We start from the raw sequence: 19,462 nt of genomic DNA, 5'->3' as shown, positions 1-19,462 counted from the left end.
AGCTGGCCTACCCTCTCTCCAGCTCAGCCCTGTATCCCCCCCCCCCCCCCCCCACAAGCAGAACTTTACCATCCCCCACCACTACCCTGCCATTCCTCCCCCTCCCTACCCAGGCTCCTCCTTACCCCCATCACCCAGTTGCTTCTCCCATCAGGCACAACTGCGTGCAGTCTAGCCTTGGCAGCCAGAGACTGTGGTCATGTGTTTGTATGTGTGTGTGATCTAATTCACAAGAAGGGCTTTTGGCCAAAAGCTTGCTTCCCTAGCAGTCTCTCTCTCTCTCTCTCTCTCACACACACACACACACACACACACACACACACACACACACAAGCACACATATTTAAAGGCAAAGAGTTTGGGCAGAGATGTCAGTCGAGGCGGAAGAGCAGAGGCAAAGATAATGTTGAATGACAAGTGTGGTATGAGTGGCAGCAACTTGAAATTAGCGGAGATTGAGGCCTGGAGGATAACGAGAAGAGAGGATATATTGAAGGGCAAGTTCCCATCTACGGAGTTCGGATAGGTTGGTGTTGGTGGGAAGTACCCAGATAACCCGGACGGTGTAACACTGTGCCAAGATGTGCTGGCCGTGCACCAAGGCATGTTTAGCCACAGGGTGATCCTCATTACCAACAAACACTGTCTGCCTGTGTCCATTCATGCAAATGGACAGTTTGTTGCTGGTCATTCCCACATAGAAAGCTTCACAGTGTAGGCAGGTCAGTTGGTAAATCACGTGGGTGCTTTCACACGTGGCTCTGCCTTTGATCGTGTACACCTTCCGGGTTACAGGACTGGAGTAGGTGGTGGTGGGAGGGTGCATAGGACAGGTTTTACACCGGGGGCGGTTACAAGGGTAGGAGCCAGAGACTAGGGAAGGTGGTTTGGGGATTTCATAGGGATGAACCAAGAGGTTACGAAGGTTAGGTGGACGGCGGAAAGAGACTCTTGGTGGAGTGGGGAGGATTTCATGAAGGATGGATCTCATTTCGGGGCAGGATTTTAGGAAGTCGTATCCCTGCTGGAGGGCCACATTCAGAGTCTGATCCAGTTCCGGGAAGTGGGGCACTTTTGGGGTTCTTCTGTTGGAGGTTCTGGGTTTGAGGGGATGAGGAGGTGGCTCTGGTTATTTGCTTCTGTACCAGGTCGGGAGGGTAGTTGGGGGATGCGAAAGCTGTTTTCAGGTTGTTGGTGTAATGGTTCAGGGATTCAGGACTGGAGCAGATTCGTTTGCCACGAAGGCCTAGGCTGTAGGGAAGGGACCGTTTGATATGGAATGGGTGGCAGCTGTCATAATGGAGGTACTGTTGCTTGTTGGTGGGTTTGATGTGGACGGATGTGTGAAGCTGGCCATTGGACAGATGTAGGTCAACGTCAAGGAAAGTAGCATGGGATTTGGAATAGGACCAGGTGAATCTGATGGAACCAAAGGAGTTGAGGTTGGAGAGGAAATTCTGGAGTTGTTCTTCACTGTGAGTCCAGATCATGAAGATGTCATCAATAAATCTGTACCAAACTTTGGATTGGCAGGCTTGGGTAACCAAGAAGGCTTCCTCTAAGCGACCCATAAATAGGTTGGCATACGAGGGGGCCATCCTGGTACCCATGGCTGTTCCCTTTAATTGTTGGTATGTCTGGTCTTCAAAAGTGAAGAAGTTGTGGGTCAGGATCAAGCTGGCTAAGGTGATGAGGAAAGAGGTTTAGGTAAGGTGGCAGATGATCGGCGTGAAAGGAAGTGCTCCATTGCAGCGAGGTCCTGGACGTGCGGGATATTTGTATATAGGGAATTGGCATCAATGGTTACAAGGATGGTTTCTGGGGGTAACAGACTGGGTAAGGATTCCAGGCGTTCGAGAAAGTGGTTGGTGTCTTTGATGAAGGATGGGAGACTGCATGTAATGGGTTGAAGGTGTTGATCTACGTAGGCAGAGATACGTTCTGTGGGGGCTTGGTAGGATGTCTTTCCCTCTCCTTCCCTCTTTCCTGAAGAAGCAACTGCTGGTTGCAAAAGATAGAAATTTTGTGTGTGTGTGTTTGTGTGTTATTTTATTGTGCCTGTCTACCGGCGCTTTCCCGCTTGGTAAGTCTTGGAATCTTTGTTTTTAATATATTTTTCCCATGTGGAAGTTTCTTTCTATTATATATAGAAACCTAATCGTAATTTTACAATTACTATAACACACCTGTATCCCCTAACTTTATAAGAAACATACATGTAGACACAGGTAGATATACAAATAAAATAAAATAAATAAATAAACAAATAAATAATCATATTTCAAACACTGGTTGCGAAAGTGAGAGGCTAAGTCACTAGTCACTAGGCTACCAGTTGGACCCATAATGTCATGTGCTAAAAGGCATTTAATTTCAGTCGAAAAATCTTTACGGTCATTTTCTCAGAAACAGTAAAGTATATACAAATAAGCTGACAGGTGTGTGCTTATTTTGACTCCTCTGCCACCGAGCGAAGTTTCTCAGGTATCAGATTGTGGCACTTGCCATTAACACTTCAGTAGCAACAATCATCAACAGCCTTTTAAATGACATACGCCTAAATTAGCTTAATGTTGCAATGTTATTTTTATGACAATACACAAATTCAGTTTTACGATAATACGTGTAGAGGAAATTGAGTATATACGAACTGCCATGCCTCTCATCCACCGACACGTACGAGGTACAGAGAGGATACATTCTGTTACCTAAATTCCCACAAGACTGCTGCACATTCTCACAGCATGTGGTAATTTATCACTCCCCACTGTTTCACCAGTGAGACACACGTCGCAACGTTTTGACATTCCTTTTCACCGAGAAGGAACCGACCTCAAATCGCTCGTGTCAAGTGGGCCACAAGTGAGAGACCGAACGTGGACGACAGATCGCTGCTGGCGATCTGTCACTTGTGGACGCGCACTTGATCCTTACTCTCTGGCACCGAACTGCGCACATGTGGCACCGACCTGGGCGTAGGGGTCGCGAGCCGGGGTCGCGCCGACATCCGGATCGGGGGCGCCTGCCTGCCAGGCGGGACTGCCGTGTCGGCGGACGTCCATCTGGGCAAATGAGCAGACATCGCCGACGCCGACCACCTCGACGGTGAAGTTGCGCAGGAAGTCGACGATGTCGAGCGCGTGCCTCCGCAGCAGGAAGATGATGACGAACGGCGTCACCAGCGGTGAAGCCAGTTCCTCCAATACATATACCTAGGGCACAGGACAGGCCGATACTTCGACAACTTTTCCTTTTTTCTCTTTAATTCTTAGTTTCCTTAATTTTTTTTTTGTCAGTTCGACCAACAATTTGGAATAATGGTAACCAGTTTCTCACATGTCCACTCATTCTCAAACCATTACACGAGTGGATGTGAAATTATTAATGAATTAACATTTGTATGTTTCAAGCTATTCACAACTGTTCAACTTCAACCCAATGTAAGTGAAATGTCTACAGTTAGGAACAGTAAAGAACATTAGGTACTTAAATTAAGGACACAAGAATGTTCAATTTAGAATTTTGTGAATAGTCCAAAATGTACATTTGTTATTTCATCAATCATTTTAGGCCGACTCAGGTATCAGTTCAATAATGAAACACATTCCAAACCATTCACCATTAATCCAAACTGTCAACGCAACTGAAACAGAAACATGAGGATAAAATAAGACAAACTGTTACTGATCCTTTGGTAATGCGATGTTGGAATTATACTTTCATAATTGATCTCTCTGTCTTTTTCTTTTTGTGATAGAGTCTGCACCATTACAGAACTTCCCAGTGGATGAAAACTGCATGGTGTAATCTGAATTCAAACCAAGAACTTCACCAGCCATTTCCTCCACCCGAGCTGGATAAATGCCGACATAATGTACGTATCACAGAATAGTGGTGTGGGCTGTGAAAGAAGCAAATGAGTGTTATTTTGTGTAACAGGCACAGGGAATCTTACTCTAAATAGTGGTGTGACACCGACAACACACTCGGCACGTTTCTGTACCTCCGACAACACTCCACATTGTCTTTATGTACGTTCATTCGTATTTATTTGAAGCGACTGAAAAAAGTAAGTGACATGTTGTTATAGCAGACCAAGTAACTTTTACTATTATGCTGTGAAGTCTAAATGGCACATCGGGCTTTATGGAATATTTGGTAACACAAGGGTTCACCTCGAGTGTGCAGGAGCCGGGAAAGACCATTACATTTGCGACTTCTACAAATAGATGAATGTAAAATGAATCATCTTGACTACATGAAGAAACAATTGCTTCAAAATGTTGTTCCAAGTTATAAACTTAGATTTGTTACCGAATCAAATAATTTTTTGTTATTTGTAAGTTATTCTTTTAAGTGGGTGGTTAAATTAAGAGCAATCACTGAATTGTATTTTGTCTACATTAAATATGTTCGTCCCCCCACCGGTTACACAATTATCTGCATTTTTACCACCCAATTCCACATTTCCCAGATAAACCACCCCCCTCCCCCTTTTTTTGTGAGTGGGGTGAATCTTAAGTTTGTTGTTGTTGTTGTTGTTGTTGTCTTCAGTCCTGAGACTGGTTTGATGCAGCTCTCCATGCTACTCTATCCTGTGCAAGCTGCTTCATCTCCCAGTACCTACTGCAACCTACATCCTTCTGAATCTGCTTAGTGTACTCATCTCTCGGTCTTCCTCTACGATTTTTACCCTCCACGCTGCCCTCCAACGCTAAATTTGTGATCCCTTGATGCCTCAAAACATGTCCTACCAACCTATCCCTTCTTCTAGTCAAGTTGTGCCACAAACTTCTCTTCTCCCCAATCCTATTCAATACCTCCTCATTATTTACGTGATCTATCCACCTTATCTTCAGTATTCTTCTGTAGCACCACATTTCGAAAGCTTCTATTCTCTTCTTGTCCAAACTAGTTATCGTCCATGTTTCACTTCCATACATGGCTACACTCCAAACAAATACTTTCAGAAAAGACTTCCTGATACATAAATCTATATTCGATGTTAACAAATTTCTCTTCTTCAGAAACGCTTTCCTTGCCATTGCCAGTCTACATTTTATATCCTCTCTACTTTGACCATCATCAGTTATTTTACTTCCTAAATAGCAAAACTCCTTTACTACTTTAAGTGTCTCATTTCCTAATCTAATTCCCTCACCATCACCCGATTTAATTTGACTACATTCCATTATCCTCGTTTTGCTTTTGTTGATGTTCATCTTATATCCTCCTTTCAAGACACTGTCCATTCCGTTCAACTGCTCTTCCAAGTCCTTTGCCGTCTCAGACAGAATTACAATGTCATCGCCGAACCTCAAAGTTTTTACTTCGTCTCCATGAATTTTAATACCTACTCCAAATTTTTCTTTTGTTTCCTTTACTGCTTGCTCAATATACAGATTGAATAACATCGGGGAGAGGCTACAACCCTGTCTCACTCCTTTCCCAACCACTGCTACCCTTTCATGCCCCTCGACTTTTATGACGGACATCTGGTTTCTTAATCTTTCTTCTAAGATAAGTCGTAAGGTCAGTATTGCCTCACGTGTTCCAACATTTCGACGGAATCCAAACTGATCTTCCCCGAGGTCCGCATCTACCAGTTTTTCCATTCGTCTGTAAAGAATTCGCGTTAGTATTTTGCAGCTGTGACTTATTAAACTGATAGTTCGGTAATTTTCACATCTGTCAGCACCTGCTTTCTTTGGGATTGGAATTATTATATTCTTCTTGAAGTCTGAGGGTATTTCGCCTGTCTCATACATCTTGCTCACCAGCTGGAAGAGTTTTGTCATGACTGGCTCTCCCAAGGCCGTAGTAGTTCTAATGGAATGTTGTCTACTCCGGGGGCCTTGTTTCGACTCGGGTCTTTCAGTGCTCTGTCAAACTCTTCACGCAGCATCGTATCTCCCATTTCATCTTCATCTACATCCTCCTCCATTTCCATAATATTGTCCTCAAGTACATCACCCTTGTATAAACCTTCTATATACTCCTTCCACCTTTCTGCCTTCCCTTCTTTGCTTAGAACTGGGTTGCCATCTGAGCTCTTGATATTCATACACGTGGTTCTCTTCTCTCCAAAGGTCTCTTTAATTTTCCTGTAGGCAGTATCTATCTTACCCCTAGTGAGATAAGCTTCTACATCCTTACATTTGTCCTCTAGCCATTCCTGTTTAGCCATTTTGCACTTCCTGTCGCTCTCATTTTTGAGACGTCTGTATTCCTTTTTTTCCTGCTTCATTTACTGCATTTTTATATTTTCTCCTTTCATCAATTAAATTCAATATTTCTTCTGTTACCCAAGGATTTCTAGCAGCCCTCGTCTTTTTACCTACTTTATCCTCTGCTGCCTTTATTACTTCATCCCTCAGAGCTACCCATTCTTCTTCTACTGTATTTCTTTCCCCTATTCCTGCCAATTGTCCCCTTATGCTTTCCCTGAAACTCTGTACAACCTCTGGTTCTTTCAGTTTATCCAGGTCCCATCTCCTTAATTTCCCACATTTTTGCAGTTTCTTCAGCTTTAATCTACAGGTCATAACCAATAGATTGTGGTCCGAGTCCACATCTGCCCCTCGAAATGTCTTACAACTTAAAACCTGGTTCCTAAATCTCTGTCTTACCATTATATAATCTATTTGATACCTTTTAGTATCTCCAGGGTTCTTCCACGTATACAACCTTCTTTCATGATTCTTAAACCAAGTGTTAGCTATGATTAAGTTGTGCTCTGTGCAAAATTCTACTAGGTGGCTTCCTCTTTCATTTCTTAGCCCCAATCCATATTCACCTACTATGTTTCCTTCTCTCCCTTTTCCTACACTTGAATTCCAGTCACCCATTACTATTAAATTTTCGTCTCCCTTCACTATCTGAATAATTTCTTTTATTTCATCGTACATTTCTTCAATTTCTTCATCATCTGCAGAGCTAGTTGGCATATAAACTTGTACTACTGTAGTAGGTGTGGGCTTCGTATCTATCTTGACCACAATAATGCGTTCACTATGCTGTTTGTAGTAGCTTACCCGCATTCCTATTTTCCTATTCATTATTAAACCTACTCCTGCATTACCCCTATTTGATTTTGTGTTTATAACCCTGTAGTCACCTGACCAGAAGTCTTGTTACTCCTGCTACCGAACTTCACTAATCCCCACTACATCTAACTTTAACCTATCCATTTCCCTTTTTAAATTTTCTAACCTACCTGTCCGATTAAGGGATCTGACATTCCACGCTCCGATCCGTAGAACGCCGGTTTTCTTCCTCCTGATAACGACATCCTCCTGAGTAGTCCCCGCCCGGAGACTAAGTTTATTAAATTTTATTCAGAGAAATGTCAATATTGATTGCCAAACAGTCATAAAGCTAAGAATGAGCTCACTTGTAGATATAAGTTGAAAGGTAAATGTTATTTCATAACTACTGAACTTCCCGGGTGACACTATTTTTCAACATGGCACAAAATCTCCATAAACAACATATGCTCAATTACCTCACGGCTGAAATCAGTTTCTCCATCACGGTGCCATTCAAGAACGATTGTAATCATTGGAAAATTACTTACTATGCAAAAATGGAACAAAGACTCCTGCTAAACTTAAGTAAGCACACAGTTAAAGCCTGTGGTGCAGTTAAAAACTAATACCAGTGGACAGATGATGTAATAAGGTGAATGGCTGGCAGATAGACAAAAACTGATATGTCAGTCCTCAATTACATCGTTTGAAGCTTCTTAAACTGTAATAGCACAACACACCCTATATTTTGTTGAAGCTGCCACATGTGAATAAAATTGCTACTACTACTGCGTCCGCTACTCACCGCCTTGTACTGGAAGAGCTGGGCAAACTCGTCGCGGACTCGCGCCGTGTGCGCCTGGCCGCGCCAGCTGTCGGGCAGGTAGTGTGCGTGGGCCAGCACCGCCGTCATCAGCTTCTCGGGGCAGAACACCAAGTTCTCATCTGGGATGAACGATCTGCCGGAACACCATTTGAGCAGACAGCTGAGTTAGAGGGACAATTTGACATAAAAAATAATAATAATCGAGCTGCCGTTAGGGCCACAAACTGAGGAAGTACTGCCACAATGTGGGGTACAGCTGTTTGAAATGTTACGAAGAACAATATGCATCCAGTTGTTGTATTAGGAATTTTGTGTGTGTGTGTGTGTGTGTGTGTGTGTGTGTGTGTGGGGAGGGGGGTGAGGGGGGAGGGAGGAGGCACACACGCCCATGCACGCAGTGATTCACAGCTCCCACAGTACGAGTGTTGAGCATTTCTTACTATTTGCTACCAATGACTGATAGTTGATGTAGACAACAAATGGATAATAAAGTAAACTCAAATTTATTGAAGGGAATGAATTATCTTACTTCTATAAAGCACGCATTTTCTTGTGGTTCTTTAAGTTCTTCCAGCAGATACATACTTCATCATATTTTGGGTGTACAACTGTGACAGTATTAAATCTTGTTTCAATACTTGGGAAGATAATCGTACAACTGTCTTCAGATGAGTCAGTGACCAAATTAAAATCACCTGTCACAGCAATACAGTTTGTTGTAGACGTGTGCACGACAGAGATAAGGCAATTGGCACAAGAGTGTCAGATATCCATATAATTTTATGCGCCTAAGGATAAAATGTAGTAACTGCCGAGTCGGCAAATCCACAGAAGGCGAGTGTCAGAATGCCAGGCAGCAAAGGCGTGGAACAGTAATTCCTCCGAGTGGGCCGAGGTGAAACTAGTGCATCAAACAGCTGGGACACACACACCTTCCACAGCTCGACAAGTCTGCTGTGGCTAAACACTGTATCCCCAAAGATTACGGGAAAGCCGAGATACCGGCCACAGCCACACCCTATCGGAATTCGATGCTCGAGGAACCCGTGGAAATAAATTCGACAGATGACTGGCTCGACAGAGACGAGGAATTCCAGCTCGATAAATTGTGGAAACCACTCACTCCACATCTGCACTTTCAGAGAAACCTGCCATTCCGTCTCTATGCTGCCCGAGATTCGAATTAGTGTCCTTTATTTTAATAATTAAGCAGTTAACTTGCCAGCACTGTGCTCTTGCCGACTCTGGGGCCTGCCGTGTTTTATTCTTACGATGAGACCACGTGGCACTCAAAATTTTGCAATTTTCTATATCTATGTTATGAGACGTATACAACTCAAACATCAATCTCTCAAAGCAAATCTCTGTAGTGACTGCCGCTTCACATTGCTGCCAGATACGAGAAGGGAGACAGTCCGAGCAGTGATAGCACCGTGCCCGGATACAACTACTTTGGGCAATCCACCACAGAGATCGACGAAGACATTACTAGGCACAGCATACCAGGAATCACTGCTGGCCACACAGACGGACTCGAATACGGCCTATAGAGGGTGAACTGTCATGACCGGGAAGCGATTCTCGCCTTCGGCCACCACCATGATCGTGAAGGCGCAGTTACTGAGAGTGGCATTACTCAAATGATTGCGCCCGCCCTACAGTCAGTTCATCTCGCTTCGCTGTGCTGTGCTGCTAACGAAGTTGACGATCGACACTTACGACCGCGCTGCGGATTACAGACTAGCACTCTGGCATATTCCGTCATTCACTGTCTACACTTCGTCAGACTATCTGGACACTGTTTATCAGAATGAACTTAAGCATGCAAATTGGACTTGTATATTCATGGTGTGAGTAATAAATAATGTCAGTAATTGGTTCAATGTTCTTTCAATCCTAACACAGAAAATGGAGCAGTTTAATAATGGATTCAACTCAGTCACATGACCATATTGTTCAAGTGAGCATTGCGCAGATGACGGCACAGCAAAAAAAAAAAAAAAAAAAAAAAAAAAAAAAAAAAAAAAAAAAAAAAAAAAAAGCTGAGAGAGGTGCAAGAACCGAGCAGTTAGAAACACAGGCAGATGCAGCAGCAGTCACCAATGACACGTGGCTGAGAGATGACGATTCAGTCGTAATTTGATCTCGCCTGCAACAGTAGGTTGCAAAAACACTGAACAGGTGGCAAACTTTCCAATCGAAGTCGAAAAACTGGGGACCACTACTGTCGTGCTCCGACTGTTTTAAGAAATGCTGTCAGGACGAGTGCTCAGCTCGGTAGAACTTTTAACACGTTTGCGAGTGAGAGGGGTGTACAGCCTCCGCCTGCACAGCAAAGCCCCTCTTCCCAGCAAAGCAGACCCACGGATGTTATCGAGATTGAAGAAAGTAACTCATTGGGGGCTAAGCTTTCTATCGACCTTACAATTAAGGACAAGACAATCCGGCTACCAGAGGACACTGGTGCTGCAGTCAGTTTGATTTTTGGTAGTAAATAGGAACATCGCAGAAAATTTATTTGGCCTAGATGGCTTACAAAGTTTCAGCTTCTCAATCTGAGCTTTCGTACACCTGATGCCAGACAACGTCCCGTTTAAGAAGAAAAGAGACGTTACACGAGGCCAACCACAAAATTTTCGTTTTCGGATCCATAAAAGCCAAATCGGTCACTCACGTAACACTCGAGTGTCTGGCAGAGCCGTGACTTTTTACAGCTCATCAGGGCCAGATAAAGTAGGAACTACTGTTCGGCCGAGTCAGAGTTATCGAACCGGTCATATCTGGTGAGTGGGCCACACCACTAGTTGTAGTTGAAAAAACGTTTGAGAGTATCCCATTCTCAGGCTCGAGTAACTCCTCACAAAACTGAGTGGGGGAGAGGTACTTCTTCAAAACAGAGCTGGCTGAGGCGTAGCTGTAGAGCTTCCCTCACACCAGCCCTGTCAAAAAGTTCTAGTGGTAAATACTCCCAAGGGCCTCTCTAAATTTCAGACTGGTGTTTGGCACCTGTGATCTTCCAGCATTTTTTGAAGCAGCCGGCTCAGGATGTGCACAGTGCGACACTGTCACAACTGGATACATGCCGGAAGGACATTTAACGAATCTGAGAGTTTCGTGTTCTAGGTCCTGAAGGACAGTGGGTTCAAGAGCAACTTAGAGAAGCAAAGTTTTTTCAAACCACAAATCGAATACTCGGGCCACATTAACTCTGTTGCAGGGATTCGACAGACCGACAAACAGATATAAGCGACAGCCGTGCTGACCGGGTTGACAGACGTGAAGCAGTTACAGTCCTCCTTAGGGACAGTATCGAATACCGAAAGTTTCGGGGAGCTGCAGCAGACACCACGCAGCCACTGCATTGACTGTGTAAAAAAGGTAATCCTTTCACATGGACTGGTCAATGTGGATGTGTATTCTGCCCAGCAAAACTGCAAATACAGTCCGTGTCAAGTACATCTTCGTATACGACGGTAAAGAGAGGTGGGCTACATAGTGGTGTGGCAACAGTCGTCGTAGGAAAACTGGACAGGAGAAGAAACGATTAACGTAACAAATTCACTTTAAGTTCATTTTTCCTAACATACAGAGATTCATTACAAGTGATGTAGCAAGAAACAGAGTCCAGCTCGTACAATAGCAGTGACGACAATGTCGGAGCTGCGACTAGGCGGCGTCTGCACCAAGTCCCGTAGTGGAGTGGCTCCGAGTGCGACAAGGCAGAATCGCTGCCGCTGGAGACTCCTTTGTAGCACTAGAGGACACTTAGTCCAGAGCCGCCACAAGAGTGAAAGCTACACAGAAAAACTGGTAATGTGCCAAGAAGTTCATCTCCAGATCACTAGAGCCACTATACAAGCCTTGAAGCTATCTAACTGATCAATTGGAGCCCACACGACAATCCGACAAGCTGTCCGACGTGATCCGACTGTGTCATTCTGTACTGCAATCTGCAGTTTGGTTTCTTTTTATAGTCTTTCTCATTTCATATCTGCATATGCAAATTATATTTTGTTACATCCTGGTTATAATAGGATTGTACAGTTAAAATTCCGTAAGATTTACCACTCAAAAAGAGTTTACAATTAATGCTGAGGTAAGATATCCGATTTACAGTATTTTAATTATATATAAATGAAATGTGTTATTTTTTATCACAAATTAAGCTGTTTGGTTTCATTGTTTGTTATTTAAATAAGATTGATGTGTCATTAACAGTTGTAACAGTGAATATTTTGAACTATTTTTCAGAATATTTCATACACTGAAATACTCCTATGAATTCTCATGCTTTTCATGTGGATATTAACAACCAGCATTCCTACAGGTATCCCCACAAAATTTCAAGAGTCGCTTCTGGTGCAGGAAAGTGTTTGCGAGCCGTCGCTTGATGTGGACTGTCCTATCACTTTTGTTTTCGAGGAACATTTCTTTGAAGAAAACTTCACGAATAAAACCGAGCACATGCTAAACAGGCACTAGTTTCCAAAACATTTGACGAGTGTTCGTTATGAAGCTGCTAATACTAGAAGTGGATCGGATGAAACCACTGTTAGTGAATTACTGAGCACTAGTTGTGCTGAACCTTTTAACACACTGTGTTATACACTTTGTAAATATTTTGTTCCCTCTCAAAATGAACCTACAGATGGTCAGTATGCACGGTTAGCTGAAACATCTTTTAATGAGAAAAGTGGAGTTTTGAGTAATGGAGGTTTCAAAAGCAGACTTATGTCCCAGAAAATCAAAAATGTACAAGATTCATTGAAATATTTTAACAGGGCTAGAAAAACTTAAAACAAAGCTACATCTAGGAAAAAATGAACTAAAAACACTCAATGGTTTGTATGGTAGCAATATTTTCTCTTTCATAAAAAAATTTAAATTGTGTTGCCAGAGTTTTCACAAACAGCCAGTTAAGGGACACCCACTGACCAGCAATGTGGATGAGATATCGGCCCTGTCCTGATACAAGAGAAGCCCTCACCTGTCAGTTCATCGTTGCCTACCATCTGCAAGGCCTCTCTGTTGTCTATTGTACCTTTTGAGCCAGGACTGAATCCTGCCGTGATGAATGTAATAAATGCAATGTGCAACAGTGTCAAATGTTGTGATTTGCTCTTTGTTGAAATGTCTTTGGAGAGCGGTTTGTATTACGATGTGAGCAAGCAACAAATAACAGCAAGGTTTCAGGACTTAGGGCCATGTGCTGATACTCCTGGTCAGCGGCATACATGAGAGTTGGAAGCAGGTTACAGCATATTACATCACTCAGAACTCAGTTTCAAGGAATAATTCAGCTCTCATTAACCATGTTGTAAGGCAACTGCAAGAAATACGGCTCGCGATAGTTCGTACAGTCCGGGACCAGGCCACAACTGACCAGAGCATGGAAGAAACTCTACAGTGAGAAATGTCACCTCACACTTGGTAAAGAATACTAGGAATGGTCTACTAGGAAATAAAATACAATTTGGGTTTTAAAAAAAAGAGCCCAGTTATGAATTTATTCAGATGACTTTTCTCCTGGAACAGCAGATGATGTTCAAGACTTTCTCAAAATTGCAGAGGAGTCATTTTGAATTTAAGGATTTTTTTTACTAAGTTAAGTTGTTGCAGCCCAGCTTAGTCACACAGTTGCTCCCGTAATTTAGACCTATGCAGCATTTAATATTTTACCTGCAGAGGCAATATATACTGCAGAATTTGTTGAAAAGATAGACTGCCTATGCAATTCACTAAACAGCTTCCATTGTTATCCACAAGATTGCAATTTTTCCAAGTGTGCCCTGGAAATGAAAAGTTGAAAAGTGCTGAAGCTAGGAACAAGGAGAGACAAGACAAAAATGTTCAGTTTAAGACAAAAATGTTCAGTTTTGTAAGTGGGTGGAAAATTAAAATAAGATTACTAATATTCATTTGGAACATATTTTAAAAAAATTGGCTTCAAATTTTTAAGCACGACAGCCTTCGATTGAGATCCACCCGAAAATGTTTTTTGTTGTGCGAGGCAACATGGTGTCCCAACACCTACCCAACTTGCCTTCAGTTCAAAGCAACACTGAAAACAGTTACAATCAATAACATGTCCCTACCTATTAATTCATTAGATGACTGTAAGGATGCATGCCATTAAGCAATTTAAGGCAATTTCTGGGATCACGTAATGAGAGCTTTCTTCACTCCACTTAAGACGGTTGCAAATCTGACAAAAATGTTTTGTATAGTGTCCTTGCTGATAATGGTGGTGGTGGTGGTCGTGGTGAAGAGGCTGATGTAAGGAATGCCAGACAAGCATTGGCATATGTAGCCAGTTACATCCGGGTGAAACACCAGAAACTGACTGTGGTGACTGTGAGATGACTCTGCTTTCGCCAACACTCACAGAGTGTCCTACATTTACAAGTTTCAAGGAATTTGGTACCTTAAACAAGCAATTACTGTACGCAAGTGACAGACTAAAGCATTTTTAGATAAATATGGGCAACAGAAAAAATTGGATGATAAATTCCATTCACTGTTTAGATTTCTAGAAGGGACAACATTTTGTAAAGCCTACTTCTGTGAGCAATATATAGTATGAAAATGTGTGCCATTTTTTATTTACAAATATGTCAGAGATTGAAAACACACCATTTTGGAAGAAAAATATATAAAGTTTAAAGCTGACAGTTCAGAGATAAATTTTACGGTGTGCTTCAAAAATTAAAAAAAAAAGTAGCAATTCATTTTTGTTTTCAGTTAATTGCTTTTACCCCCATTTCCTATCTGTGAAACTTTTCTCTCAGTCTTGATGATGCGTCTGATTTTGTGTTGAAGCATTGACACTTCTTTTACGATGTAGGAACATTTTAAAGGAAGTCATAGGTTAATAATGCAAGTTTCTTGAAATAGCCCTACAGTTGTGACACATTTTAGATAAAAAGTAGGCCTTCATGATTCATCTGCTTGTACTGATGACATAGTAGCTAAGCATGGAACAGATGGTACCATTTCCCTGGGATGGTGTAGTAATCTGCTCATCAAAATAAAAGTTGTGAAGATCAGCTGGAAACATCACGTACCAGCAGGTTGCGAGATGTAAAAATCGGCTATTCATGCTACAGTTACTGCTATAAAGGAACGGTAGAGGACATTTTTTACTCTCGGTAAGAAATGCTCAATAAGAAAGTTTCACAAACTGTTAACAGAAACCGTGTGGGAGGCACAATGTGCCAAGTACAGGAACTTAATTGTCTGTCTGCAGGTAAGCCTATCACTCAAGGCTAAACTGTGTTAATACGCGCGTGTCTCAAGGAAAATGTAATACTGTAGTATTTGCAGCTCAAACACGCGAGAACGAAGGTAGGTTGGCATTTTACTTCCTGGTGAACGAACTTGCATAACAGAACAAAAATATAATGTAAAGAAATTACCGAATTATTCAAATTAACTTGCCTCTACCAATAATTAAATATACCTCAATTCACTTTTGAGATTCTTTTTCTGTAGGTTTTCATAATCAGTACAGTAGCGCATAAAAAATACCATTTGTGTTGTAATACATATTAGGTTACAGTCGCTGTAGTACGACATAGCTACATTTAAACTGTTTTATTCTGATGATAGCAAAAACTTTGAAAGTTTAGAAGATTTGTATTAGTAAAATTAAAACCATAAAAGAAATTACTATATACGCTACAGGGGACGAGGCCTGTAACGACTACCTTTTTTTCTTTAGTTAATCTCCATCTCACTTGTGGTGCTGCTATCCATCTTAACACGGGACCTGCACTCCTCATTTAAAGTTCTCCTGGGAGAGTCGCCAGGGGCGTGGCTCGGCGGGCGTGCTCCGTCAGGTGTGGCGGATCCCACGCGACCGCTACCGGTGTTAGGCAGAAATTTGCACTCCTGCCGCTACAATACCCCTGGGGCATTATCGACACGCGATACTGTACTCCGCATTTTCCCCGCTATCGGTCAGAGAAACTGCTCAAAGGCTGCCGGTGCCTCGGACCGGGTGGGAGCGGGCAGCTCTCATTCAAAATGTTCACATTTATCTCTACGGAAATACGTTTCAACTCGGGACCGATCACGAGCCGCCGGTTGCAGTGTTCGATACGGCGACCGAGATCCCAGACAAAACTGCTCTCTGCCTCCAGAAGTGAGCACTATTCTTATCACAATATCGGTATGTCGTACACTTTAGGAATACCTCTCCCCACGCGACTCCCTGTGCTCTACCGCAACTGTCCACGATTCCATCGTGACGAGCTCACAGTTTTTGAACTAAATGACTTAATCACACAGGAAACTGGAGCAAACTTCATACTTCAAGTAATACAAAAGTACATCTGATCCGGTCAGCCAGAGTCAATGCCGAGAGAGGCACCGTATGACTGCACCGCCCTTCCTTGTCGAGACGCCAACTCTCGTTAGTAACTAAAGTACTACTCTCACGTACCGGGCAGTGTCGACCGCGAGACAAAATCCTACCGATGCTACACTGGCACGTGCCATAATACCCCACCGAGGGCACTGGGGAACTGCCAGAAGAAAAGCCTCGGCTCGTCGCTTTTCCTACTGACCGGGGGTTCGGCCGAGACATAGGTGTATGGTACAGACAGACCGCGACTGTCCAGTGCGTCGAGCGGCACTGTACCGACTTTCAGCCCGGGTCGGCAGCCACTTCACTGTAGTAACGAGTCGACACAGAAATAGCGGGGCCATTTCTTGACACCACGTAGCTCGCAATTATATCCGCGTATTCCCACCTCACTTACACTGTCGAATGACGCTCTACCGACAGAGAACAAAAGATCGATACCCCTTCCGACATTCTACTGATCGAGGGTCTCCCTCACACTACTTTTCAATGCAGAGTTCCAGTTCTGCAGGCAAGGTTTCGAGGATTTCAGTACTCGTAACAGTATCCGACACAATCGGTCTCCCCAGTTCCACCCCCAATTGAATGGGAGGCAGAGAGACTGATGTGCTCTTTTACGCAAATGACAAAATACACGGAAGAACGGTCGAACGAAGACGCGCTACTTCCGTTCTTGAGTTTGTACAGGTCCACACTGACAGGTGAGAAAAGTCCAGCCGAACTCCTCGACAGACACCGATATCCTCTCACATCCGGTTGTACCGCAGCCCGGCCACTCGCTCGCACTAATGTCCGGCAGGTACTGGCCAGACACAACAGTGTGGGGAAGACAGGCACCACAGGTCCCAATTACCGTCCTGTCAGCGACGGTGGAAGGTCTTCACCGTCTGTGTGCGGGACTGGGAGGTCACCCGCCACTCCGATCGGGTTCACCTATACCTCGGTGACATCCTCGACAAACTTGCCGATTCTGTCCCTAGTTTCACAACTGGTGTCCCGGTTCCCTTCTGCCTCAGTCCTTCCACCCCACCTCCGTAGCCCAAATCGTATCACCACGGCTCCTCCGGATGTACACTGCCCCATCCCTGCAGCACCTGCACGACTCGCCGTCACCGTTTGCCGACTCCCCGCAGCCATCTACCATCAGCCGGCCAACGCCCACTCTCGTGAGAGAGTCCGGAGACAGAGCTGCAAACGGAGACAGCTCTGCGACTATCCGGCTGTCCCGTCCTCGCACTAGGAGCTGCTGCAGTTCCCTCTGCAGTTCCAGTCCTACCCTCCTGCCCGGCCAGCTGCCAGCTCTTGTGGGACATGGAAGATCCGGCACTGGGAGACGAACCCGGGTTGTCCGAGCACACGAATGTCGCCCATGTCCGGCCCCTACATGACTCAGATTATCGCCGACGCCCGGGTCGCCGCTCTACCCCCGCGTGGGGAGGGGTGTAGCGACCGCCACTTCACACTGTAGCTGGATATGAGAAGTAAGACAGTCCGAGCAGTGACAGTACATTCTCCAGCTACATTTACCGAATCGTGGCGACTGAGAAGTGAGTCTCCCCTTTCGCCACCACAAGATTTGTGCAGATGCAAATATTACGAGTGGCCTCAATTAACTGAACACGCACTACGCTACAGTCAGTTTGTCCCACTTCGCTGTGTTAGGCTGCTAGTGACACCAACGATCGAGAGTAACGGCCGTGCTTCAAATTCTGAACTAGCATTGTGGTATACCGTACTATTGATCGTCTGCACTTGGCCGGACTATCTGGACACTGTTTATCAGTCCGGACTGTGGCTTGTGAATTGGACTCGAATTTTCGTGGTGTGTGTAATAAATGTGTGATGGTAATCGAGTCTGTGTTCTTTCGGTAATAAGACTCCTCTAAATTCTCGAAAAAATTGGCTACGACACTTTCTGAGTACGATTAATTCGCCGAATGTGGTACTGCGGCAGGACGCTCGACTGCTACGTGGCCGGCCCAGGTTCGAGTCTTGACCAGAGTAAATTTTTAACGAGAGTGTGAAGCTTAAAATACGTAGAAGAATAGAAAACAAGTTGTAGTGTTTCTTTTTAATTCAAATTATTGTTATCAATTAAAGTATATTTGTTGACTTTTATATTTAAATGATGTCAGTATTACAACTGAAAGGAAAAAATGATTTTAAAAATTATGACTGGAAGAAGACACAATCAGCGATCTGTCAATTATGTCTCGCATGCTACTGATTTTTTTTCTTCTCCGATCTTTACATATTTTACCTTCCACGGCAATGCTCGTAGAATGTACACTTATTTTTGAAAATTTATATCAACCAGAAATTGAAACAGTACAGCCCCCATTTTACCACAGACCCACATGGCACACAAAAAAGTTGTCATCTTTAGCAAATGAAAGATGCTCGGAAAATTTCAAAGACTATTTTCTCGGGAATTTTTGAGAGATGCCTTGAACAGATTTGGGAGAGAGACATTTAACTTCTGAACTTCATATATGGTAATAATAAAAAATTAAAAATTCGACTGCTGTGTGGTCTCCTCGTTTGATGCACAAATGTCTACCTATGGCTGTCATTCTTGTGCCACTTGTCTTATCTCTAGGACATTCACATTTACTCCAAAAAATATCTGCATTAAGTATTTTCAGTTCCACTATCGGATGAAGAAATAATAGGGTCATTCCATGTTAAAGAGACTTTGTGACAAAATATTAAAATGACAATAATACAAATATAACCTTAAAAATGCCAAGTTAAAAGTACATTTGTTCATGAATATGAAAAAATTAAATTTCTACCTTCAGCAAGTGTTTAAAGTGCAATACTCCATGGCACCACAGAGAGGTATGTTTTATGCTATTTCCAGATGAGTATTAGTTGTGTTATCTATGGCTGATTGTTCTATTGTTGCAAAGAATATTGAAGTCAACATTGTTATAGCTCGTAATAATTAGTTTTGTTGAAGTAAGCTAGTTGCATTTGTTTAGTTTGTTAGTTTTATAATATATATGCAGTTTGTAACAAAAAAGATGCAAAAGTTTAATTTGTAATCTAGTAAATTTGTTCTGTACAATACAATTCTGTAAAAGTGAGGTTATGCACATGTTTTACAATATCATACCATTACATGGCATTTTGAAATCTTATTTAACACTCTTAGAGCTGTTACGGGTGTTACTAATTTTTGTTTCGGGTGTTACTTAACGCATGCGTAACAGCCGTAACTTCAAGTGGAAGGTTAGTAGG

At 43.1% G+C, this 19,462-nt stretch overlaps 1 protein-coding gene across 2 annotated transcripts in view; it reads right to left on the bottom strand.

Moving 5' to 3' along the window:
* LOC126295506 (autophagy-related protein 9A-like) overlaps positions 1–19,462 on the bottom strand; it is a 166,426-nt gene that overhangs the window by 58,541 nt on the left and 88,423 nt on the right. For both annotated transcript variants that reach the window (XM_049988085.1, XM_049988086.1), the window contains exons 10-11: positions 7,834–7,987; positions 2,970–3,212 (exon numbers count right to left, since the gene is read on the bottom strand). In XM_049988085.1, coding sequence (XP_049844042.1) covers positions 2,970–3,212; positions 7,834–7,987 — 397 coding nt within the window. The remainder of the gene's footprint in view (positions 1–2,969; positions 3,213–7,833; positions 7,988–19,462) is intronic.

Source organism: Schistocerca gregaria, chromosome 11 (genome assembly GCF_023897955.1).
Source record: "Schistocerca gregaria isolate iqSchGreg1 chromosome 11, iqSchGreg1.2, whole genome shotgun sequence".
Classification (NCBI taxonomy): domain Eukaryota; kingdom Metazoa; phylum Arthropoda; class Insecta; order Orthoptera; family Acrididae; genus Schistocerca; species Schistocerca gregaria.
This window is presented reverse-complemented; position numbering and strand designations above follow the sequence as displayed.